This window comes from Sorex fumeus, unplaced genomic scaffold (genome assembly GCF_029834395.1).
Source record: "Sorex fumeus unplaced genomic scaffold, SorFum_2.1 ptg000030l, whole genome shotgun sequence".
NCBI classification, from domain to species: domain Eukaryota; kingdom Metazoa; phylum Chordata; class Mammalia; order Eulipotyphla; family Soricidae; genus Sorex; species Sorex fumeus.
In genome coordinates, this window is record NW_026606087.1 from 29,762,494 (window position 1) to 29,790,061 (window position 27,568).

A 27,568-nucleotide genomic window follows, 5' to 3' on the forward strand; every position below is an offset into this window, starting at 1 on the left:
ATGCCTTCTCAGGGCCATGGGAATAGTTAGAATAAGGGATCAACAAACAACAGGCCTAAAAGTAAGGAATCAGATAAATGTAAATATAACAAATCAGATCAGTACTGGGATACTAGGAATTTCAAGTTTAACTGACAGCACCTACAAAAAAATAATAATAAGGATAATAGATAAACAAAAAAATTCACCTGCAACAGCAGACAGTGACAAAAGTTCAGGCAAATCTTCAAGCTCAACAAAAATCGCAAACCTTATCGACCTCAAACCACATACACGCAATAAAAATGGAAAAACAGCCACTTCTATCAATAATCTCTCTGAACATCAATGGACTAAATTCTCCTGTCAAAGGCACGGACTAGCTGGAGAGATGAGAAAAGAAAATTGTCTATCTGCTGCTTACAGGAAATACAACTAAACACACAAGATAAATAAAGGCTCTGGGTGAGAAAATGGAAAACAATCATATAAGACAATGGTAGGCAGGAAAAAAGCTGGGACAGGTATACTTATATCAGACTAAATAGCATTCAACCAAAGAAAGTAAGTAGAGAGAGATAGATACAACTTATTGGTTAAGGGAACAAATAGACTAAAAAGTACTAACTCTTATTCACATCTGTGCACCAAATGAATGTCAGCAAACCTCACAAAGATTTGCTCACAAATCTATAGAAATACATTGACAAAAAACACAATAGTCATGGGAGACTTCAACACTCCACTTTCTCTACTACATAACCAACCAGACAAAAATATCAGCAAAGATACAGAGGAATTAGAAGAACTAGGATTAATGGACATACACAGGGGTCATCAATCCCACCCCTAACATTGTCCCCACCTCCAAATGGTCAAGTACACATTCTTCTCTAGTGCACATGGAACATTGTCCAGGATAGATCACATACTAAGGCATAACTGAAACATACATAAATTTATAAATATTTTAAAAAATCATACAAAAGTACCCTCTCAGACCACAATGCCATGAAAGTGGAAATTAATCAGAAAAAAAGGGGGAGAACTTCCGACACTTGAAAGCTGAACAAATTAATACTAAACAACAACTGGAACAAAGAGAAAATCAAGGAATAAATAAAAAAGATTCCTTTCAGACAAATGAGAACAAAAGTACAGGCTATCAGAATCTATAGGATACAACAAAAGCTGTTCTACGGAGGAAATTCATAGCAATGCAGGTCTACAGTAATAAAGAAGGAAAACCTCAAGGTAATAACCTAAGTATATATTTCAAAAATCTAAAGAGGAAACAACTGATTAACCCAAAAAGTAGAAGGACAGAAATAATACAAACTAGAGCAGAAATCAATACTATAGAAACCAAGAAAGAAATACAAAAAGTAAAAAGAAAAACAGAATCTGGTTCTTTGAAAGAATTAACAAGATAGACAAATCTTTAACTAGACGCACAAGAAAGAGGAGAAACAATGCCCAAATAAATCAGATCAGAAATGAAAGGGGAGAAATAGAATCAGGTTATTCATAAATCCAAGATATTGTAAGAAGCTGCTAAGAACAAACTTATGCTGTAAAACCCAAACTTTAACAGCCAAAATTAAAATGGTACCTGTTATGCAGGCTGATGGGGGAAACCTGAGAACACTGGTGGAAGGAAGTTAGGCTAGTGGTGGGATGGGTGTTGCAACATTGTATGTCTAAAACTCAACTATAAATAACTTTGTAATCCATGGTGTTTTAATAAGATTAATTTTTTAAGTAAGAAAGGAAGAAGAAAGGGAGAGAGGGAGGGAGGCAGGGAGGGAAGAAAGGGAGGAAAGAAGAAGAAGGGAGGAAGGAAGGAAGGAAGGAAGGAAGGAAGGAAGGAAGGAAGGAAGGAAGGAAGGAAGGAAGGAAGGGAGGGAGGGAGGGAGGGAAAGAAGGAAAGAGAGAGAGAGGGAAGGAAGGAAGGAGAGAGAGAGGGAAGGAAGGAAGGAGGGAAGGGAAGGAGGAGGAGAGGAAGGGAGAAAGGGAGGAAGGGAGGAAGGGAGGAAGGGAGGGAGGGAGAGAGGGAGGGAGGGAAGGAAGGGAAGATTTAAGGTATTTAATGTATTTAAAGTCTATATTTTTTTAAATTTCACATATGCACCAATATTCAGTTTCTGGTTTCATTTATTACTCAAATATAACCTCAACATTTAAATTATTCACAATCTATTATGGGGAAGAAATCTATTTAGTTTATCATAGGCATTGTGAAATGTGCTTTACAATAATATGAACAAAATGCAATGAGATATAATGAAAGGTCTGATTGAAGCTATTAGGAAATAGTAAACTATCAGTTTACTATTCAAGAACTTCAAGAAAGATATAATCACAATACATAGGACATCTACTATCTTACCCCTATTTCTAGTAATTGCAAGTATGTATACAGTTCAATTCTAACTTTTTAGAAATGAGAAGTGTTCTACTCTAACCCAATGACATACAAGCCTCCATAACAAAGAAAAAGCACTTACAAGAATAATCATTTATAAGCACTTCTTGTAAGTGCTATTAAGGTAAGATGTGGCATGGTTTCAAAAGTATCACTTTAATGCCTATTCTCTTCTAAATCTTTGTGAAAAATTCTTCCTTAAACACTGTACTAAAAGTAAATAAAATCAAGTAAACAAGTTTGCCAAAGTTAAAATCCTTTAAGTATGTGTGGCTCTGTCCATACTTGTATAATAAATGACTAAGACAATTTTTAATAAAGTGTAAAAACCAAGAACATCTGTGTCACATATGTAAACATGAACTTAAACTGATGCATTAAAACACTGAATTTTTTTACAGTTAAGGTGGCAAAAATGTTCTCTAAATTTCAGCATAAGTATGGGAGAGAAATATAAAAAATAATTCAAATAGAATTTCTTCCCATTTACTGGCAAAAGAAGAATAATTAACCCAACCGAGGGGTCCTTGGAAAGTGGCTCAGTGGTCGAATGAGTGACTTAGAGGTGAAAGATAAGGAGTTTGAGCAGCAGAACCGTCCTACCTGCTAAGTACAATCCTAAGAGCACTGCATCGGAGTGAGACCTCCCTCCCTCCCTTAAATATTTAAGTCTCTTTGGTAAGCTCAGAACCACAGTAAGTGTATGAGCTACAATATAAAATGAACTACGATGTAAAATATAATTGAATTCTAATTTACTTATATTCAAATTCTGTAATGTTAGTAACGTAATCATCATAAAATGTATAATCTACTGGACAAAAAATATAACTTCCTCAGTATTACCACAAGATGTCACCCTAAGCCTAACATCTAAATGTGCAGCATCTAGTACATATTTCTAAATTTTGGGTGGTGGTGGCATAGAGAGGGTCATAATTGGCTTTATGTTTGTTTTAATTAAAAGGTCTTTTCCAAAGAAGACATACAATGGCCAAAAGACACATAAAACGTCATCAATTATTAGCATGATAATCCATATCAAAACAACTCACACCAGTAAAAATGACCTGTATTTAAAAAAGACCATATGAAATAATAAGTTCTGAAAGAAAGGTGTAGAAAAAGGAATTCACTGTAGGTGGAAGTGTAAACTATTTTAGCCTCTTTGGCAAATAACATGGCGATTTCTCAAAAAATTAAAAATAGACCTATAAACTACTGGGGCCAGAGTGATAAAACAGCAGGTAGGGTGCTAGATTTGGCAAGAGGTTAGCCAGGGTTCAATTTCTGGCACTCTATTTGGTTCCCCTAGACACACCAGGAATGATCTCACAGTAATTAAGTGAGGATTAAGGGCTAAGCACCAGCACATGTGACTCCTCCCCCCTTAAAAAGAACAACAGTGGTGTGTTTTTTTTTAACATATGACTTCAAAAAAGATAGTACAATAGATGAAACTGCTATCTTCAATTACTTGTTAAAATGAACAACCTTGTAACTGACTCACTGTGATTCAATAAAAAAAAATTGTAATTACTTGTTAAAAGAGGTATAAGGTGTTGGTACAAATAGAAAACAAATAATATAAAATCAATAATGCTCTATCTGTGAGTGGTTTCTTACTAGCTCTTTTGTAAATATTTAAGTCTCTTTGGTAAGCTCACGGTTATATGGTTTTACTTCAGTTGCCTTAAAAAAATGTCCAGTGAAAGTACTCAAACATTGAAGAACAAAAAATTAGTAATCAGTATTTAACAACTTAATCACTTAATCACTTAACTTCCCATTAGTCGTCGAGTTGCTCGAGGGGCGCCAGTAACGTCTCCATTTGTCCCTGTCACGTGCTAGTGTAGCCCAATGGCATCTGTTCGCTCTGGGAACATGAAGAGCCTCAAACCGATGGTTCATGATCTTCACGAAGAAGTCTGACCATCTGGTAGATTTTGACATCCCGTGGAATCCAGTCGGTAACAGCTCTAGTCCAGCAGTCGTCTTTAAATCTCATTACGTGACCAGCCCATCTGATTTTTGACACCTTGGCAAATGAGACAGCGTCCCTGATTCTTGATCGTCAACGGAGGTCGGAACTCCGGATTCTTTCTCTCATTTGAGTGAAACGTGATATTCCAAGCATAGCTCTTTCTATTCTTCTTTGGGAGACCTGAATAGGGTTCTCATCCTGTTTGCATAGGGCCCAGGTCTCTGAGGCATATGTTAATGCAGAAAGAACAGTGGAATCAAAGAGATGTGCCCAGAGCCGGAGGTTCTTCGTCCTCTTAGCTATTTCTTTGACATTCTTGAAGGCGTTCCAAGCCGCTCTCTTTCTCCTGCGCAGCTCGGGTGCCAGGTCATTTGTCATGTTGACTTCTCGACCTAGGTACACATAGCTGTTGCATTTGGAGATGGTCGTTCCGTTGAGAGCGAATGGGGCATCAGGAACGAGGCTGTTTCTCATAAACATTGTCTTCATAAGATTCAGCTGTAACAACTTAGTGGAATTTAATAGAAAAGTGTTTTGTATAATGAGATATCATGTCAAACCTGTGTAAAAAAAAAAGACTGGGAAAAAAAGTGTTGGTGAGGATATAGAGAAAGGGGAAATTGTGCATACATTTGGTGGGAATAAATTGGTACAGTCTCTATGGAAATGATATATAAGGTCCTTAAAAAAAAAAGAACAAGAATTCCATGTACTCAAATAATACCTGTCCTGGGAACCCAGGTTCGATTCCTCCGTCCCTCTCGGAAAGCCCGGCAAGCTACCGAGAGTATTTCACCCTCATGGCAGAGCCTGGCAAACTACCCATGGCATATTCAATACGCCAAAAACAGTAACAAGTCTCACAATGGAGATGTTACTGGTGCCCGCTCGAGCAAATCAATGAGCAAAGGGGGGACAGTGCTACAGTGTTATAGGGGATTCATACTAGGGATGTGGAAACACTGATTCAGAAGTCTATTTGTACTCCTATGTTTACAGCAATATTATTCACAGTGGCCAAAACAGGGAATCATCGTAAATGCTCATCAATGATGAATGAGTGAAAAATCTGGCATTTATACTCAATATATACTACTGTAACATTAAAATTTTTAAATTGTACTCACTGGAACAAAAACAGACAAATCATTATATAAGTATAAAAAGACATAAGTAAGACAGTAAAAGAGAATTTCCAAATGGTGTCAATAGTATATAGAATATGAATAACGGGGGAAATTACTGCAAAAAAACAAGAGAACTAGTTTCTAAACTCACTGAAAACTATATGAAGGGAAGGCAGAGGAGGATAGAAGGAATTTAAGGGTCTTTTTGATAGTGAACTGTCACTGGAACTATATTGGGTTACAAAGTTAATCCCCTAAAATTCCATAATATTGTAAGCTAGTGGTAGATAAATTTTTTAAAGCTAAAGCACTTTTTATTAGAATGAATCCCCTTGATTTGGTTCCTGCCCCTGCCACCCACTGCTTCTCCTATGTCTCTTCTCACTGTCCCCTCCACTCTATTTCTTTCCTTATCCTTCCTCTGGAGTGAAGGGTTATCTAGATACCCCCTACCTTTAAAACATTGCATTCCCTTATCTGGCTATTCTAAATACCTCATATAAATGATATCATCTCGTGTTTATCCTAATAATCTGGCTTACTTCATTTAATATTGATTTCCTGTTTCACTCATGCCTGAAATTGCATCATTCCTCACAGTTGTATTCCATTGTGAATATATATTACATCTTTATGATCCACTTATCTGTCATTGGACATCTAAGGTAACTCAAAATTTTAACTATTATACTGAGTGTTGCAATGAACAATGGTGTGCATGTGCCCTAAAAAACTGGAATTTCTGGGTCAGAAGGAAGCTCAATTCTGATTTTACTGAGTACTGCCCATACTGCTTTCCAGTTTTCCATAAGGATTGAATGAGACAACCTTCCTACCAGCAGTGGATGAAGACTCCTTTTTACCACATTCCCATACTGGGATCATTGTTCCCAGTATTTTTGATACCTGCCATTCTCACTGATATACTACAATATCTCACTCTTGTCTTGATTTGGATTTCCCTAATTATAAGTGATGATGAGCTTTTTTAAATATGCCTGTTGGCCACCCATTGGTCTTCCTCAGAGAAGTGTCCATTTCCTCTCCCCATTTTTAATGGGGTTTTTAGATTTTTGTTGTTGTTGTTGATATTGGTGAGTACTTAATATATCCTTTAGCTGATGTGTTGAGTGCAAATAGTTTCTCCCACTCAGCTGTCTTCTATCTTAAGCCCATATTTCTTTTGCCATACAGAAACTTTTTTAGTTTGATGTGATAAATATATCACATTTATTTAGTTTTTATTCTGTTGCTTTTGCCACTGGCACAGTATCACTGAATACTCCTTTGAGGTCTAGATCTTGAAGCATTCTTCCTATTTTTCCTCACTGTACTTCAGATTCAGGTCTGAACTCATGGTCTTTGATTCATTTTGAATTTACTTTGTGTAAGATGTTAGATATGGACTCAGCTTTAATTTCTTGCATTGATTATCCAATTGGTTATCCAACACCATTTGTTGAAGATGCTTTCTTTGTTCCACTTAATGCTCTCAGCTTCTTTGTCAAAAATTAGCTGAAAGTAGACTATAGACCAAACATGATTGTCACCCATTGCCTCTTTTGCAAACCACAACACCCAATAAGAGAGAGAGAACAAAAGGGAATGTCCTGCCACAGAGGCAGGGTGGGATGGGGGGGATGGGGAGTGGGAGGGATACTGGGATTCGTGGTGGTGGGAAATGGGCACTGGTGGAGGAATGGGTATTTGATCATTGTATAACTGAAACCCAAGCACAAAAATGTGTAAGTCTGCAACTGTACCTCATGATGTCTCACTATTAAAAATTAAAAAATAAATAAATAAATAAATAGCCGGCCATATTAATGGGGGGTTATTCTTGGATATAACAATGAATTTTTTTAATATGCCTGTTGGCCAACCATTGGTCTTCCTCAGAGAAGTGACTGTGGACTCCAAGTCTACAAACACTTACCTGGGCACATGCTTGCAAGCACCTGTTTCAATGAAGAAGGTGTTGAAGGCGTCATCTCCTCCCCCAATGGCTTTATCACTGGGCATCTGGCCATTGGACTTGACGCTGTGTTCCAGGCAGCAGAGCTCCCAGCAGGCATTGCCAATCTGGACACCAGCCTGGCCAAAGTGGATGGAGATGCACTCATGCATGATGAGGACTTGCCGAGTTCCAGGACAGGAGAAGGAGAAGGATCAGAGTCAAGGGTCTCCCACTAGCAGACTACCAAGGAGTCAAGGGGAGAAGCAGACTCTGAGTGGACTCCAAGTCAGGCCATTTTCACTTGGGGCACCCCAGAGTGGGGTGGGTGAGAGCCCTCCACACCCTAAGGGACTCAGCTATGGCAGCGGACCTCCACTACCCAACCACTGCCACACTCCAGACTGCTTTCTGGACACATAAGACACTTCCTACCCATTTTCCATAATTACCACACCATATTTGATGGGGTTCAAACAGTAGGCAACAAAATCATATATATATATATATATATATATATATATATCGGAGAGCCAGGCAAGCTACCAAGAGTATCCCACCCACACAGGTAGAGCCTGGCAAGCTCTCCACAGTGTATTCAATATGCCAAAAACAGTAACGATAACAGGTCTCATTCCCTTGACCCCGAAAGAGCCTCCAATCGTTGGGAAAGATGAGTAAGGAGAGGCTGCTAAAATCTCAGGCTGGAAGGAAGAGAGACATTGCTGGTGCCTACTCAAGTAAATCGACGAACGACTGGATTACAGTGATGCAGTGATTCTTGGATATTCTACTCTGGCTCATTGGTCAGAAAGTCCTTCTTTGTTCTAGCATCATGCTTTTTTATCACTATGGCTGTACAGTACTGATTTAAGTTAGGTAATGAGATACCTCTCAGTATCTTATTTTTCAGTATAGTTTGGGCTATCTGGCACCATTTATGATTCCACAAAATCTTTATAATTGACTGCTCTTAGTCCTGAAAGAATGTCAGAATTTGGATAGGGATTGCATCACATTTATAAAGTAGTTTATGGTCATTTTGACAATATTGATTCTTAAAATTCATGAGCATGGAATGTTTTCTCATTTCCTAATGTCTTCTTCAATTTCTTTCTTGCTTTGAAATTTCCATGGTATTTTTCTCTCATCTCTTTTGTTAAATTGATCCCTGAGTACTTGATGTTTTGGAACACTAAATGGGGTAGACACTGATATATTTCTTCTGATTCATTATTTGCTTATAGAAATTCTACAAATTTTTGTATATTGACTTTGTAGCTGCTCACTTTGTTGCATGGTTTATTGTTTCTAGAAGCTTTTGTGTGGATTATTTAGGGTCTTGAATGCATATCACCATATCCTCTACAAATAGGATAAGTTGACTACCCCTTTCCAATTTGTATCCCTTTGACCTCCTTTTCTTGCCTGATTTCTCTTGCTAGGACTAATACAATTTCAAATAAGAGTAGGAACAGTGAACATGCTTGCCTGGTGCCTGGCCTCAATGGGAATGCTTTCATCATTAAGAGTGGCAATAGGGGGCCAGAGCCATAGTACAGCAGGGAGGGCATTTGCCTTGCATGAGGTCGACCTGGGTTCAATCTCCAACATCCTATATGGTGCTCCAAGCACCACCAGGAGTAATTCCTAAGTGCAGAGCCAGAGTAACCCCTCAGCACTGCCAGCACTGCCAAAATGCAAAAAAAAAGTGGCAATGGGCTTTTTATAGTTATTATTACTTGAGGAAGGTTGCTTCCATCCCTATTCGACTGAGAATTGTTATGATCAATAAAATGAGCCAAATGCTTTCTCTACATCAACTGATATGATCATATGACTTTTAGTTTTTCTTTTACTGAGGTAGTGTATTATGTTCATTGATTTGTACATGTTGAACCATTCTTGCATCCCTGGGTTAAATCCCACTTGATTGTGGTGTATGATTTTTTTTTGTGTCCTACTGAATTCAGTTTCTAAGATTTTTTAAAATGTATTTTAATGTAGAAAATATCTCAAGTGTTGATATAATTCTAGAATTAAAATTGATTAGATAATAAAGCTGCAATATTAAAAATCAATAAGCATAAAAATCAAGTTATATGAAAATTGTTATATTTGAACTCAGAATTGTTTAGTTGTCTAAGAATTTATTAAGCTGTTTGTTGCTTTAGGAGGTGTTATGTAGCCCCTTATGTGACTGTATGGTCCAGAGACTTCAGGGTCTATAGTCTAAACCCATAAAATGACATAGCAGTGGCTGCCAAAGTTGGACATAGCTGTCAGGACTTTTGGAAGTACGGGGGTGGGTAGGGGGCTGGAGGGAGACTACCCACCCTGACTCCAAAAAAAAAAAAGAAAAGAAAAGAAAACACCAGAGTTCTCAGCCTGAGAACTGAGTACCTGAAATTCACAGATCGGCATCTCTGCAGAGAATATTCATGCAGCAATAGAGTTAAGCCCTTAGTAGAGTTATTCATAATAAGTTCTAATGATGTCTCAAATTTCTGGGGATTCTGTTGTAATTTATCCCCTTTCATTTCTGATTGGATATATTTGAGCATTTTCTCCCTTTTTCCTCATGGGTCTAGCTAATGGTTTGTTGTAGGACATTGGTTTGTCCTTTCTCCCTTGCCAAAAGGAGCTTAGGTTTATTGGGTTACATCTATCACAGTGCTCCCAAGTCACTCCCATTCCTTTGCTTATCTGTAAACTCTTTTTCGTGCACTTCTCTCCAACAAGTTAATCACCTTTTCCCCCTAATCAGATTCTGTTCATTTATAAAATCAGATCCTTCTAAGGACATTGAACTTACAAGTTAATAATGCCTTTCTCGTCTCTTAATATCTTTTGAATAGTTTACTTTAAAGCAATGTCCTTTTTGTATGGACAAAGGAAGACAGTTAATATTATGCCTTTGTAACTTGGAATAATTGTCTCTGAACAATACGTGGGCTTCTGGTGCCTCCAGTTGCCCTTAGTTCCTAGCATCCCAGAAGCAAGTTCCCGACGAGGGACTGAATGGAACCAGAGCAAGCTGCGAGCTACCCTGGCATCGAAAAGGGCCAGACCAAAGTACCATGATACTCAACTATAAGTCAAAAGCATGATCATGGACAAATGCTATCATGATCCAAAAGTAACGATGAGATTAGGACCCTGCTGGGATAGGAAAGATTAATCTGGCCTGAGCACTGTAGTCTGAGATCGAGATGACTCCAGGAGAGCAATTCTATAAGCTTAATGTATCTCTCACTGTGTCCATATAAAATGATTAATATTATGAATGTTTATATGTTTGTTGGACAAGGAGAGGAGAAACACACCCATGGGATTCCACTCTTGGGTGGGTTGTCCTGCTGAATGAGAATTTCTCCTAAAAGAATCTTCCCCTGAGGGAAAGACTTTACCTCTGTCGATTGCATGACCACAGCCCTCATGCTTTGGGATTTAACTGAGGCTGTTAGAGTGGGCTGAAGGAGCGAGAAGGAGATTGAAGTGGGATCAAGAAAGAGAATGAAGTAGCATGGGGGAGGTAGAAGCAGGAGGAGAATCAGAGGAGAATGGATATGGGAATGGAATAACTGCAACTGACACCAACCAGCCTGGCACCCATTCCTTTCTTCACCTGCCCATCGCCATCGGCCTCCTTGGGGTGGGGGAAGCGGTGTGAAACTACTGAACTCAGGTGGTGGGAGAGAGAGCCACTGCCAAGGCCCTCATGTATTTTATTTTTAGTAAATACACAGTTTGTCTATCTTTTTTATTATTTCTAAGAATAATTCTTTTGAAGAACCAGCTCCTGGTTTCATTAATTCTTTGTATTGCTTTCTTGGTTTCTTTATTGTTGATTTCTGCTTTGGTTTTTATTATTAATTTTCTTCTAGTAGTCTTTGAATTAATTTGTTGCTGGTTCTCCAGACATTTAAGATATACATTTAGGTCAATACCCCAAAGTCCATGACTTTCCTATACACAAATAATGAGAGAGAAGAAAGTAACATGAAAAATGCAATCCCATTCACAATCGTGCCTCAGAAAATCAAGTACCTCGGAATCAGCTTAACTAAGAGGGTAAAAGAACTGTACAAAGAAAACTACAAAACACTACTTCAGAAAATAAAAGAGGACATGAGGAAATAGAAAGATATGCCCTGTTGATGGATTGGGAAAATTAACATTGTCAAAATGGCAATACTCCCCAAAGCATTGTACAAATTCAATTTGATCCCTATAAGGATACCCATGACATTCTGAAAAGAAATGGAGCAAACACTCCTGAAATTCATATGGAACAATAAGCCCCCACGAATAGCTAAAGCAATTATTGGGAAAAAGAAAATGGGAGGAATCCACCTCCCCAACCTCAAACTCTACTACAAAGCAATAATAATTAAAACAGCATGGTATTGGAACAAAGGCAGAGCCACAGACCAATGGAACAGGGTTGAATATATTGACACACACCACCAAATATATGATCATCTAATCTTTGATAAGGAAGCAAGAAATGTGACGTGGAGCAAGGAAAGCCTCTTTAACAAATTGTGCTGGCAAAACTGGACATCTACATGCAAAAAAAATGGGCTCAGATCTCTACCTAACACCATGTACAAAAGAAAGATAAAAATGGATTAAAGACCTCAACCTCAAACTGGAATCCATAAGGTATATTGAAAACAAAGTTGGCAAAACCCTCCAAGACATTGAAGCTAATGGTATCTTCAAAGATGACACCCACTGGCCAAGCAAGTGAAAACAGAGATGAACAAATGGGACTGTTTTAAACTAAGAAGCTTCTGCACCTCAAACGATACAATGACCAAAATACAAAGAGAGTCTACAGAATGGGAAAGGATATTCACCCAATACCCATCCAATAAGGGGTTGATATCAAGGATTACAAATAACCGGTTGAAGTCCACAAGAAGAATACATCTAACCCCATCAAAAATGGGGTGAGGAAATGAACAGAAACTTTCTCAAAGAAGAAATTCGAATGGCAAAAATGCACATGAGAAAATGCTCTACATTGCTAATCATCAAAGAGATGCAGATCAAAACAACGAGATAGCATCTCACACCACAAAGACTGACCCACATCCTAAAGAACAAAAGCAACCAGTGTTGGCACAGATGTGGAGAGAAAGGGACTCTCCTACTCTGCTGGTGGGAATGCCGACTGGTTCAGCCTCTTTGGAAAACAGTATGGCCGATCCTCAAAAAATTAGAAATTGAGCTCCCATTTGACCCAGCAATACCAGTTCTGGAAATATAATCCAGAGAGGCAAAAAAGTATACTCGAAATGACATCTTCACTTCTATGTTCATTGTTGCACTGTTCACAATAGCCAAAATCTGGAGAAAAAAAAAAAACAAGTGCCCGAGAAGAGATGACTGGTTAAAGAAACTTTGGTACATCTACACAATGGAGTACTATGTAGCTGTTAGAAAAGATGAAGTCATGAAATTTACATACAAGTGGTACTACATGGAAAGTATCATGCTAAGTGAAATAAATCAGAAAGAGAGGGACAGACATAGAAAGATTGCATTCATCTGCGGAATATAAAGTAACAAAATTGGAGACTAACATCCAATAATGGACTGTCCTCCCATTGTTCATCGATTTGCTCAAGTGGGCCCAGTAACATCTCCATCATGAGACTTTGTTGTTACTGTGTTTGGCATATTGAATACGTCACGGGTAGCTTGCCAGGCTCTGCCATGCGGGCGAGATACTCTCAGTAGCTTGCCAGGCTCTCTGAGAGGGGCAGAGGAATCGAACTCGGGTCGGCCATGTTGGACGCTTGCAAGGCAAACGCCCTACCCGCTGTGCCAAACATCCAATAATAGTCGAGATAAGTTCCAGGAGATTCACTCCATGGCTTGGAGGCCAGCCACACATGCTAGGGGAAAGGGCAGCTCAGATAGAGAAGGAAGCACCAAGTAAAGAGTGTTGGGAAGATCCTCTCAGGATGTGAGATGCATGATGAAAGTAACTATAGATCAAACATGATTGCCACTCAATGCCTCTTTTGCGAACCACAGCACTCAAAAGGAGAGAGAGAATTAAAGGGAATGCCCTGCCACAGAGGCAGGGTGGGATGGGAGGAATGGGGGATTGGAGGGATACTGGGATCATTGGTGGTGGAGAATGGGCACTGGTTGAGGGATGGGTTCTTGATCATTGTATAACTGAAACCCAAGCACAAAAATTTGTAAGTTTACAACTGTACCTCATGGTATTTCACTAATAAAAATTTTTTTTTTAAAAAAAGATGAAGGCATGAAATTTTCATACAAGTGGTTCTACATGGAAAGTATCATCTAAGTGATATGAGTCAGAAAGAGAGGGACAGACACAGAAAGACTGCACTCATCTGCGGTATATGAGGTAACAGAATGGGAGACGAACACCCAAGAATAGTGATATAAGTACCAGAAGGTCTATTCCATGGCTTGGAAGCCGGCAGCACATGCTGGGGGAAAAGGCAGCTCAGATAAAAAAGGGAACACCAAGTGAAGGGTGTTTTGAGGACTCGCTTGAGATTCGAGATGTGTGTTGAAAATAGACTATAGACCAAACACGATCGTTACTCAATACCTCTATTGCAAACCACAACGCCGTAAAGGAGAGAGCAAAAGGGAATGCCCTGCCACAGAGGCAGGGGGTGGGGTGGGGTATGGGATGGGAGGATTTCTGGGATCACTGGTGGTGGAGAATGGGCACTGGTGTAGGGATGGTACTTGATCATTGTACAACTGAAACCCAAGCATGAACGTTTCTAAGTCTACAACTGTACCTCATTTTTTCACTAATAAAAATTTTTTTAAAAAAATACATATATATATATACATTTAAGTTGTTTTTACCTTTTTCTACTTGCCTTATGTAGGTCTGTATTGCTGAGTTTACCCCTTAGAACAGCATTTTCCGTGTCCCATAAATTTTAGTAATCTGTCTGTTCATTATTATTAGTCTCAAGATTTACTATCTATACTCCTTTGTATTTCTTCCTTGTTTTCCTCTTTAATCCTACTTTTGTGTAGCAGCATCTTGTTTAGTCTCCAGGTATTACAGCTTATCTCCATCTTCTTTTAATGGTTAATTTCTATTTTTGTAGCATTGTGGTCTGATAGATTGCTTGATATGATTATGATAGCTGTGAATTTATGTAAGTTAGACTTATGTCCTAAAATGTGATCTATTCTGGGAATGTTCCACATGCGTTACAGAACCAGCTTTCTGAGGATGAAAGGCCCTGTATAAATTCACTAGTCCCAGCTCTTCTAGATTCTCACTTAGAGCTCTTGTGTCTTTACTGATATTCTGTCTAGGGGATCTATAGTGGTGACAGTGGTGTGTTGAAGTCTCTCACAAGAGAGACTTGTGTTTCCATCCACATGCTTCTCTAGGTTTATGAGTAGAAGTCTTACAAATTTTGCTGATCTAACATTTGGTGCGTCTATGTTGATTAGAGTTAGTGCTTCTTAGTGTATTGTTCTCTTTATCAATAAGTAGTTTCAATGGCTGTCTCTAATTACTTTCTTTAGATTGAATGCAATCTGTTCTGATATAAGTATGGCTGTCCCAGATTGTTTTGTTTTGTTTTGCTTTCCACTGACTTGCATAACTGTTTTCCATTCTTTTCCTCTGAGACTGTGATCATCCTGTGAATGGACTAAACTCTCCCATCAAAAGACACTGAGTGGCAGGATGGATGAGGAAATAAAATCCATACATTTTCTTTCTTTCTTTTCATTAGAAAATGTCAAACAATGCTATAGGCTTTGTGCCAGCTTTTATTCACATGCACAAAATAATGGCACACTATAAATCTTGTCATTCATTTGTCCATGTATCTACTATTTAATGATATTCCTTTACCCAAAGGTAACATTGTTAAAGAACTGGGGATTAATTTAAAAAATCTAACAATCTCAGATGTGGTCCTCTTTCAACATTCAGGTGTGTCAAGAGCACTAGCCCTCATCCTGCCCCGCAATTTCTGCAGTATCTGCAACCACTTCCTTGGGTCCCTGGAACAAGGAAGCCCCTCGCACAGATCTCTGAAACACTGAGCATGCCCCCAATAAGCTGAAAAACTCACGTGGGCCTCTTTCATATTTTGGGTAAGTCAAGGGCACCAGCCCTCATCCTGCCCCAAGATTTCTGCACTGTTTTCAACCACTTCCTGGGTTCCCTGGACTGAGGAAGCTCCTTCCACAACCCTCCTGAATCCAAAACTGCATGGGATGCAATTGCACAACACTGCGCCTTCATCCCCACAAACTTTAAGGGATATTTGGTCATATATATTTCCTCAAATATGTCTATTTTAACCCTTCTATACAAACGACATATAACAGACTGAACTGCATGACCAGTGAAGTAAGAGCCTAGGGACACAAACATTGTTCAATTTACAGATTATGAATATCCTGAAAAATAACAACTTAGATCAGACTTCAGATATCTGGCATCTTAAACTCAAATCATAACACCCACAAATCTTTAGGAACAATGGTAAAACAAAATATTTTACCTACTCTGGCAGACAGGGACAGAATTATGGAGCTCAGGGGCTGGAGCGATAGCACAGCAGGTAGGGCATTTGCCTTGCACGCGGCCAACCTGGGTTCGATCCCTGGCATCCCATATGGTCCCCCAAGCACCGCTAGGAGTAATTCCTGAATTCAAAGCCAGGAGTAACTCCTGAGTATTGCTGGGTGTGACCCAAAAGGCAAAAGAAAAAATAAATTATGGAGCTCAAATAAACCCTCAAGCCTCATTGATGAGCAACTCGAATCAACATTCCATACAATGGACATAGAACTGAAGCAATCACTGGAAGTAAAATTCAACCAATTTAAATATGAACTGATTCAGGGTATCAAAGAGTCTATAAAAATGGAATCGAAGGGCTCAGCGCGTAGGGCATTTGTCTTGCACGTGGCTGACCTGCTTCTATCCCTGGCACCCCATATGGTCCCCCAAACACCAACAGGAGTAATTCCTGAGTGCAGAGCCAGGGGAAACCCTTGAGCATCACTGGATGTGACCCAAAAAGAAAAAATTGGAATTGAAGGAGTTAAAAAATATAATAACAAGTTACAATAACAGAATTCAACATGCAGAGGACCATATCAGTGACGTTGAAGACAAGATACTAGCCATCATCAATAGCAAAGTGAAAAAAGAAAGGTAACCAAATGGAAGAGAATGTAAGATTCTTTTTTTTTAGAGTCTTACAAAAGAGAGTTTTATGTCTGATAACTCACTACATAGCAAACAAAAAGTAACATAAAAGAGATGCTAAGCTACATTAAATTTTTTTTAATTTTTATTAATGAAACACCATGAGGTACAGTTGTAGATTTACAAATTTTTGTGCTTGGGTTTCAGTTATACAATAATCAAATACCCATCTCTCCACCAGTACCCATTTTCCACCACCATGGATAATATCCCTTCCCCCCCCATCCCCCCCTGCCTCTGTGGCAGGGCATTCCCTTTTGTTCTCTCTCTCCTTTTGGGTGTTGTGGTCTGCAAAAGAGGCACTGAGTGGCAAACATGTTCAGTCCATAGTCTACTTTCAACATGCATCTCCCCTCCTGGGAGGATCCTCTAAACACCCTTTATTTGGTGCTCCCTTCTCTATCTGAACTGCCCTTTCCCCTAGAATACCTGGCTGGCCTCTAAGCTATGAAGTAATCCTCCTGGTGTTGATCTCAGCTAGAGAATGTAATATTCTTGATAGAAAATAGCAACAGAAATAATCTTTGAATCATAGGAACACCAGAAAAGAGGAACACCAGAAGGGGTAAAGGTAAAGGAGAACAAAAGTTGGTCTAAAATATAATAACTGCGAACTTTTCTGATATCTTTAGAAAGGCTACAGAACAGATTAAAGAGGCACAAAGAGTTCCAAAGAAAAGAATGCCAAGACTCATGGTAATCAAAATGGTAAGAATCAAAAATAAAGACAGACTCCTTAAAGCAGCAAGGGAGAAGAAACCCCTCAAATACAAGGGAAACAATGTAATAATAACAGTAGATCTTCCATGTGACACCTTACAAGCCAGGAAAGAATGGAATGACTATTCAAAGTACTGACTGAAAAAGAACCTCCAGCCTACAGTCTACTAGCCTGCAAAGCTATCATTTAGATTTAAGGGAGGGATAAGAACATTTTAGACAAACAAGAGCTGACAGAACTTGCAATAACTAAACCAATCATGCAACTGAAAGGCCCTTGTAAATATATTTTTTCTGCAAAATATATTCTCTCTCTTTCTTTATTTATCTCTCTCTCTCTCACACACACACACTCACACACACATGGCAACAAAGCCTTTATTTCAATAATTTCTCTAGATCAATAGATTAAACTATCCTATAAAAAGGCACATAGTAGCTGGATGGATCAGAAAAGAAAATCCATCCTTATGCTGCCTATAAGAAATGCACCTAAACTCTCAGATTAAATACTGACTTTGAGTGAGAAGATAGGAAACAATTATACGAATAAATGGAAGACAAAAAAACAAAAGCTGGGACAGCCAGACATATCAGACCAAATTGTATTCAATATAAAGAAAGTAATTATAGACAATGATGGACACTACTTATTGATCAAAGGAACAATAATGAGAAGTACTGTCATCGATATCTATGCACCAAATGAAGGCTCCGCAAAGTTCATAAAGCTTCTGCTCACAAACCTAAAGAAACACATTGACAGAAACACAATAGCAGTGGAAGACTTCAACACATCACTTTCCCCACTAGAGAGATTAACTAGACAGAACATCACTAAAGACATAAAAGCTCTACGCGGCCAACCCGGGTTCAATTCCCAGCATCCCATATGGTCCCCTGAGCACCACCAGGGTTAATTCCTGAGTACAGAGCCAGGAGAAATCCCTGTGCATTGCCAGGTATGACCCAAAAAAAAGCAAAAAGCAAAAAAAAAAGACATAAAAGTTCTAAATGGGAAGCTGAAGAACTGGGCTTTTGGATACATACAGGGCTCTACATCCCCCAAACAAGAACCCACATTCTTCTCTAATGCACACAAAATCTCTAGGATAAATCACATATTATAAAAAGCACAACTCAAACATATGTAATTACAAAGAGAAATTATACAGACTACTTCTCAAGCCACAGAACCATGAAAACAGAAATTAATCGCAGACTTAATATGGGGGAAACTACCAACACTTGGAAGTTGAACAAAACACTACTTAAGAATAATTGGATCAAAGAGGAAATCAATGAAGAAATAAAATAATTCCTTGAAACTAATGAGAATGAAGACACAAGTTACAAGAATCCATGGGTATAGAAAAAGTTATACTAAATGAATACATAAATTCTCTATTGTGCTTTATTAATAACTACATTGCTGCATTCATAGCAATGCAAGCCTACATTAAGAAAGAAGAAAAAGCCCAAATCAATAACTTAAACATACATCCCAAAAATCTGGAGAAGGCTCAATTCAAAAAATAGTAAAAGAATGGAAATAATAAAAATTAGAGCTGAAATCAACAACATAGAAACCAAGAAAGCAATTAAAACAATCAATAAAACCAGGGGCTGTCTCTTTGAAAAAATTAACAAGATAGATAAACCTTTAGCTAGACTCATGAGATAAAAAATAGAAATTTAAATAAATCAGATCAAATATGAAAAGGAAAAAATTTCAACGTATTCGTCAGAAACTCAAAATATACTGAGGTTACTATAACGACTTTATCCTCTGACTCTGGAGAACCTAGAAAAAATGGATAGATTCTTAGAGTCATGTATTTTTTCAAGGTAAACCAGATGGAAGTAGAAAGCCTAAACAGACTAATTACAAGTAAGGAAAATGAAGCAGTAATTAAGAATCTCCCAAATAACAAAAGTCTTGGTTCAGATGGATTCACTGGTGAATTCTATCCAACCTTCAAAGTTTTACTACCAATTCTACTTAAGCTCTCCAAAATACTGAAGACACAGGAATCCTTCCTAACATCTTCTATGAAGCTAACATTACACTGATACCCAAAGAAGACAGAGAAACTTCCAGAAAAGAAAATTTCGGATCAGTCTCCCTGATGAAAATTGATGCAAAAATTTTTAAGAAAATCTTAACTAAATCCAAAAATATATCAAAAAAACATGCAAATCAATTAATGTTGTATACCACATTAATAACAAATAAAAATCATATGATATATCAATTGATACAGAGAAAGCTTTTGACAAGATCCAACATCCGTTCCTGCTTAAAAAAAAACTCAACAAAATAGGGATGGAATGTACCTTCCTCAATATTATGACAGACATCTATAACAAGCTCACAGTCAATATCATTCTTAATAGTTAAAAACTGAAAGAATTCCCTCTGAGACCAGGTACAAAGTAAAGATTTTCCATTCTCTCCACTTTTATTCAACATAGTATTAGAAGTCCTGGTAACAGTAATCATGGAAGAAAAATAAATTAAAGGGATCAAAACTGGAAAACAAGAATTCACATTATCACTATTTGCAGAAAACATGATGATATACAGAAGACCCTAAAGAGTCCACCAAAAAAGCACCTAGAAGCAATAAACGAAAACAGCAAAGTGGCCATCTACAAAGTCAATAAACAAAAATCAGTCACATTCAAAGAATGAATCAGAGAGGAAAGCGACCAAGAAGTCTATCCCATTTAAAATATTATCCATGGCTGGAGCAACAGTACAATGAGTAGGGCATTTGTCTTGCATGCAGCCAACCAGAGTTCAATCCACGGCATCTCATATGGACCCCCAAGCATCTCCAGGTATATCTTGAGTGCAACATCAGGGGTAATCCCTGTGCACCACTGGATGTGATCCAAAATGCCAAAAAAAAATTTTAATTAAAAAATAAAATATTATCCAAAATCATCAAGTATCTTAGAATCAATTTAACAAAAAACATGAAAGATTCATACCATGATAACTTTCAATCACTTAAGAAAGAAGTAGATCTTAGGAAGTAGTAAAATATACCATGTTCAAGGATTGGAAGAATCAATATTATTAAAATGACTATTCTTTCAAAATTATTATAAAGAATTAATGCAATCTCCATCAAAATTTAGATGACGTTCTTCGAGGATATAGAAGGTAAAGGTAAGGTAAAGGCCCTCCCGTTGTTCATCGATTTGCTCAAGCGGGCCCAGTAACGTCTCCATCGTGAGACTTTGTTGTTACTGTGTCTGGCATATCGAATACATCACGGGTGGCTTGCCAGGCTCTGCCGTGAGGGTGAGATACTCTCAGTAGCTTGCTGGGCTCTCCGAGAGGGGTGGAGGAATCGAACTCGGGTCGGCCATGTTGACCGCGTGCAAGGCAAACGCCCTACCGCTGTGCTATCGCTCCAGCCAAAAGTCAATAATAAAGTTTGTATGAAATCTTGGGGACTGGACCGATAGCACAGAGCGTAGGGCATTTGCCTTGTAAGCAGCCAACCTGGATTCAATTCCCTGGATCCCATATGATCCACTAGCACCAACAGGAGCCATTCCTGAGTGCAGAGCCAGGAGTAACACTGGCAGGTGTGGCCCAAAAAGAAAAAAAAATTGTATGAAATCAGAAAAGACCATGAATATCCAAAAACAATGTTCAATTTTGTCATCAGAGATACATTCATCAAAGAGACAAGATCATATCAGAACCATTCAACAGGCAAAAAGCTTTAATCTAATAATGTAAATATTAAAGATAGGCTCACAGGATGTCTAATTCAATGCAGTGGAACTATAATTTTATATAACTGCTTTGGAAGGTTAAACTTTCATCCATCATACACCTTGTCAGCCCTACCCAGTATAAAAGCAACATATTTCCTGTTCTTGAAAATGTCCTTATTGTCTTATCTGTTCTTTGGTGGTTTTTGTTTGATTATTTGTTTGTGTTTGGGTTAACACTCAATGGTGTTCTTGACTGTATGCTCAGAGATCACTCCTGGAGGGGATCAGGGGACCATATGGGATGCTGGGAGTTGAACTTGGGTCGCTGTTCTATTGTTCTGGCCCCTCTTTGGCAGTTTTGTTTGCTTGTTTCTGAGTAATAGGCATCCTTTAAGAAATTCCTTGGTTTTTAACTTTCATTTATTATTAGTTTTAAAAATTTCTTTTTATTTATTTTTTGGGCCATATCAGTGCCAGATGACTGCTCCCAGCATGGTGTTTGGAGGCCACTCCCACCAGTTCTGGGGACCATGTGGATTTGGGAGTCCCTCACAAAGACATGCATGCAGAGCTCCCCATGCTTTCTGAACCAGTTTCCTGGCCCCTTTATGTAATTTACTTAAAAAATTTTAAGTAAATTTTTAATTTTTTTCATTAATTTTTTAAATTATCGCTGGAGCGATAGCACAGCAGGTAGGGCATTTGCCTTGCACGCAGCCAACATGGCCAACCCGAGTTCGATTCCTCCACTCCTCTCGGACAGCCCGGCAAGCTACCTAGAGTATTTTGCCCTCACGGCAAAGCCTGGCAAGCTACCCGTGACATATTCGATATGCCAAAAACAGTAACAACAAGTCTCACAATTTGTTGTGAGATGTTACTGGTTCCCGCTTGAGCAAATTGATAAACAACAGGAAGACGGTGCTACAGTGCAGTGCAGCCAAAAACAAATGAAAACCAAGAAATTGGAAGGTATTTCATTACCTAATTTGGAATTGTATTATAAAGTTATAGTGATCAAAACTGCATGGTACTGTCATAAAGATAGACCTTCTGATCAATGAGTAAGAATCAAAGCCCTATGACAAAACTTCATATGTATATGAACAGTTAATTTTTTATAAAGAAGCTGAGAACATGAAATGAAGTACACACAGACTCTTAAATGGTGCTGGCAAATTAAATAACTACATGTAAGAAATTGAAGTGGGATCAGTATCTTATACCTTACACGAAAGTCAATTCGAAATGGATCAGTATCCTTAAGGTCCTACAGAAACTATAAAGTACACTGAGGATTGAGGAAAATATAGGCAGAACACTTTAAGATTTGAACCTCAAGCCTACCTTCAATGGTATAATACCACTGGCAAAGAAAACACAATAAAAATAAACAAATGGGACTACAAAATGTTAAAGAACTTCTATAAGGAAAAAAACTCACAGGCTAAAACTAAGACAGCTAACTGAATGGGGAAAAATATTTATATTCAACACATCAGATAAAGGTTTGTTATTCAGGATATATACTCACAAAGATCAACAACAACAAATCAAAAACAAAATCAACAAATGGAAGAGGAAAAGAATAGACATTTCTTGGGACTAGAGCAATAGCACAGCGGGTAGGGCATTTGTCTTGCACGCGGCCGACCCAGGTTCGATTCCCAGCATCCCATATGGTCCCCCGAGCACCACCAGGAGTGATTCCTGAGTGCATGAATCCGGAGTAACTCCTGTGAATTGCCAGGTGTGACCCAAAAAAAGCAAAAAAAAAAAAAAAAAGAATAGACATTTCTCAAAGGAAGACAGGTGGATGGCCAGTAGGTACATGGAAAAATGTTCAGTATCACTGAGCATGATAGTAATGATAATAGTCAGAGAAATTCAAATCAAAATGACAATGTGATGCCATCTCATACCAGTAAGAATGGCAAATGTCAAATAGTAAGAACCATCTGTATTGGTGGGGATGTGTTGAAAAAGGAACTATGATGCACTTGTAGTGGGAATGTTGTCTGGTACAGCCCCTGTGGAAAATAGTATAGAAAGTTTACAGTAAACTTGGAATTGAACTGTCATATGACCAGCAATTCCACTTTTGGACATCATAACCCCAGGTCATAAAAACACTCTCTCAAAGGGACACAGGCACACAATTTTTCATTGCTGCACACCGTACAAAAGCTAAAATATGGAATCTACCTAGGTGTCCGACAACAGATAAATAGATCATGACAATGTGGTATATATACACAATGGAATACTATGCAGCAGCAAGGATTGATGAAATCCTCCAATTTGGTTGAAATCCTGAAACATGGTTGAAACTGGAAGATATCAAGTTGAGTGAAGTAAGTCAGAAGAAGAAAGACAAACATAGGATGATCTCACTTATCTGTGGGATATAGGATACTAGATGAGGAAACAGTGTAGTAAAAGGGGGATGCCTAGATTAGCCTTGACCCTAGTGTTTAGAGAAGGGAGAGAGAAGGAAAGAAATCAAATGGGGGTGGAGAGAACAAGAAGTAATTGGTGAACAGGCATCAGGACTTCAGTTATACAGTGATATGAGTAGAATAGCCAAATATTCAAAACATATTAAAACATGTTGAAACATATTGAAACAGCACTGAAAACATGAGATCTAAGCTGCAACCACTGACATTTTTTAATGTGCCTATTAAGTTGACAGTAGGGATGGGTGGAGGTTGTGGTAGGGAGGAACCATGGGAACACTGGTGAGGGGATGTTGACACTTGTGGTGGGATTGGTGTTGAAATAGTATAGCCTAAAGCTCAACTATCAATAACTTTGTAAATCACAGTTAATTTTAAAAATATATTTCAAAAAAAGAAAGAAAAAATCTCTAACAGTCCCTTTCTAAAATAAATTCTAAGAAACTTACTCAAAAGACAAAATTACTCAAAAGATCAGTGTTAATTAATCATGCTATACAAATCTTTTTCAGGTGCTATACCACTAGATGAAACTATTAATTTTTTCTCTTTTGGGGTCACAAAAGAAAGCCCTGGTTATTCACAGGGCTTACTCCTGGCTCTGCACTCAGGAATTACTGCTGGAGGTACTCAGGGGACCATATGGAATGCTGGGAATTGAACCCGGGTCGGCTGTGTGCAAGGCAAATGCCCTACCCGCTGTGCTATCATTCCAGCCCGAAACTATTAATTTTTAATTGAGAAATTTATAGCTTAAAATATTCTCTACCATATTAAATAATGCCAGAGCTTATTTAAATTCTGTAGGAATCTACTTAAAGTTGTCTTTATTTAATGACAGTTAATCCTACTATAGTTGTTATTAATTCTTACCAGCCACAGAAAAAAGTTTAAAGAAGTTAAATCAGGGGGTATGGTGCCACCAACAGGTCAACCTGTACCTGCGGGGCGAGTGTATCAGCACTGATGTGTCTTCGGGCCTCCTGATACCCCAAAATTGCTGCTTTGCCTCTGGCTGGACTTCAACAACTTGGGGCCAAGTTTACCAATAAATTAAACAGCCAAAAGTTAGGTATGTGGGAGCCATGCTCACAAACCACCTCCAACTCAGCTATACAAGCTCATTTATTGGCCTTACTTCAGAGCCCCGTAGATAAATCCTGAAAGAGATCAAAAGCCACAGTTAATCTTGGACCCACACATGGCTGAACAGACTGGGGTATATCGAAGGGGAGGGTGAGTTGGCCTGTGCCCGCCCAAGCAGAGTCACCGGCAGCCACTTGCTTCCACAATCTGAAATCAGCACCATACCCCAGCCTGACTCATCCATCTCAGGACAGACCTCACCAAGATACAATCTGCTGAAAATTCTGGTATGCGGGCTTTATGACTGAAATCTCCAGGCTTTCTTGAGGTCAAAATGGGCTACTTTCTCCCACCTCTCTGTACTTCCGGAAGCATTGGCAATCACATCCACATCCCAAAGCTGCCACCCAGTTGAAGAGCTACTCCAGCCTTACCGTCCAGATAAAAATACCAAATGCTCTGAACAAACACCATGATTTCTTAGCACCTGCATTGTAAACCATAATGCACAAAAGGAAAAGGAGAGAGAAGAAGGAAGAAGAAGAAGAAGAAGAAGAAGAAGAAGAAGAAGAAGAAGAAGAAGAAGAAGAAGAAGAAGAAGAAGAAGAAGAAGAAGAAGAAGAAGAAGAAGAAAGAACCTCCATAGAGGGAGGGTGGGGGTGGGGGGCTGGGGGATGGTGGTGGGGTAATGGGGGACATTGGTGGTGGGACTGTACACTGGTGGAGGGATGGGTGTTGGATCATTGTATGACTTAAACCTCCACAGATATCTAATTTTAAAAAAAATTTTAAGTGATGTGGAGTTCATGCCTAAATCAATCAGCTTAATCAATGGCTGAATAAATAGCAATACTCCTACATTAAAAATAAAAATTAAAAATAATTAAAGCACGAACAAAAGAATTCAATATTCATATTCAAATACTGACATTTTTAATTTTCAAAATTTTAAGTTTTTAATTATGTACTATCCACAAAGCTTTTAGATAGGAATAAATATTTATAAGAACATAGATAAAATATTTTCAATATTAATTCACATATATTTCCATTGTAGAATAAAAATGAAAAACGTTGAAAAACAGTTTTTTATTGAAAATACATTGTTGGGGCCAGAGCAATAGTTCAGTAAATATGGCACTCGCCTTGCATGCAATTGACCAGGGTTCAATCTCCACAATCCCATATGGTCCCCCAAGCACCACCTAAAGTGATTTCTAAGTGCCTAACCAGGAGTGTTTTCTAAGTGATTTCTAAGTGCATAACCAGGACATCGCGGGGTGTGCTCCAACACTACACACCTCAAAAATAACTCTATTTGCTTCACACACAAAAAAATGAAAATTAAAACAGTAAAGTACATTGTTGAAGGTTCGGCCAGAGGTTATATAGAGGTGTTTGTCTTGCATGCAGCAGATGTGGGTCAATTTGCAGCACCATATATGGTCCCCTTAAGCACCCAGGAGTCATGCTGTATATTACCAGGTGTCGCCCAAAACCTCCCCTTAAAAAAATGCATTGTTGGAGTCAGATCCCTAGTACAGCAGGTAAAGCATTTAACTTGCACACAGCTGAGCAGGGTCTGGCATCACATAGGTTCCCTGGAGTAGCCAGGAGTAATCCCTGAGCACAGAGCCAGAAGTAATCCATAAGCACAGCCAAACACCAATAAACAAACAAATACATACATACATACACACATTGTTGAAGCTCAGTAAAATATATACACATATATACATATTTATATACACAATATAATAACTGAGTTTTTTCTAATTAATTAACTAGTTGGCTGGTTTACTTTGGCGTTTATATCATTCTCTAGATTGACTCCTAAAATATAAAAAATTATTTAAAGTTTGGGCGAGATACTCACAGTAGCTTGCCAGGCTCACCGAGAGGGCCACTCTCCAAGAGGGGTGGAGGAATCGAACCTGGCTCAGCTGGGCTGGCTGCGTGCAAGGCAAATGCCCTATCTCTGTGCTATCGCTCCAGCATGGAACTTTTGTGTGTGTATGTCATTAGACTCTTGGATTGTTTTCGTGTCATTAGACACTTGGATAGTTTCCAGCTCTTGACTTTACTTTAATGAACATAGGTAGAAATTGGTGGTTTTTTTTTTTTTTGTTCTTGGGGCATATCCCTAGGAGCGGGATTGTTAGCTTATAAGGTAGATGTGTTAAAAAAAAATTTTATAGAACTTTCCATACTGTTTTCCATAGAGACTGAACCTGTTTAAACAGACCTCACAAAATTTACTTGTGGGTTCTGGTAATTATTTTCTAGACTTTGTGGGATTTAAAAATATTAATCTGGGCCAGAGCAATAGTACAGTGGTATGGCATTTGCCTTGCATGTGACCAACCTGAGTTTAAATGTAATAATCTACATTAAATATCTCTATATAAATTAATCTTTAAAAAGAAACAACACTAAACCATTTTTAAAGGAAGAATGTTACTTTTTAATTGGATTGATATCAGCGTCTTTGACCACATTTCTCAAACAATTAATCCAATTCTGATCAAGATGATAAGTAATTATTAATACGTACCTAACAAAGCTTGAAATAAGCTGCTCTTAAATATCCCCATCACCTTCTTAACAGCATTTTTCAACTGTTGCTCCTCTGGTTTCCTTAGTCTTCTGCAGTACTCTTCCAGTAATGATAAGGCTCGATCAGTATCTGAAAAATATGATTGGAAAATTCTATCTATGGGGCTGGAGAGATATTACAGAAGGTAAGTCACTTGTCTTGCACAGAATGACCCAGGTTCAATTCCCAGAATCCCATGTTGTCCCTTGAGCCTGCCAGGAGTGATTTCTAAGTGCAG

General features: G+C 38.4%; 1 protein-coding gene across 1 annotated transcript in view; it reads right to left on the reverse strand.

Moving 5' to 3' along the window:
* LOC130025504 (disks large 1 tumor suppressor protein-like) overlaps nucleotides 1-27,568 on the reverse strand; it is a 590,309-nt gene that overhangs the window by 540,735 nt on the left and 22,006 nt on the right. Inside the window, exon 2 of the mRNA XM_056116434.1 lies at nucleotides 27,289-27,420. Within this exon, the coding sequence (XP_055972409.1) occupies nucleotides 27,289-27,420 (132 nt within the window). The remainder of the gene's footprint in view (nucleotides 1-27,288; nucleotides 27,421-27,568) is intronic.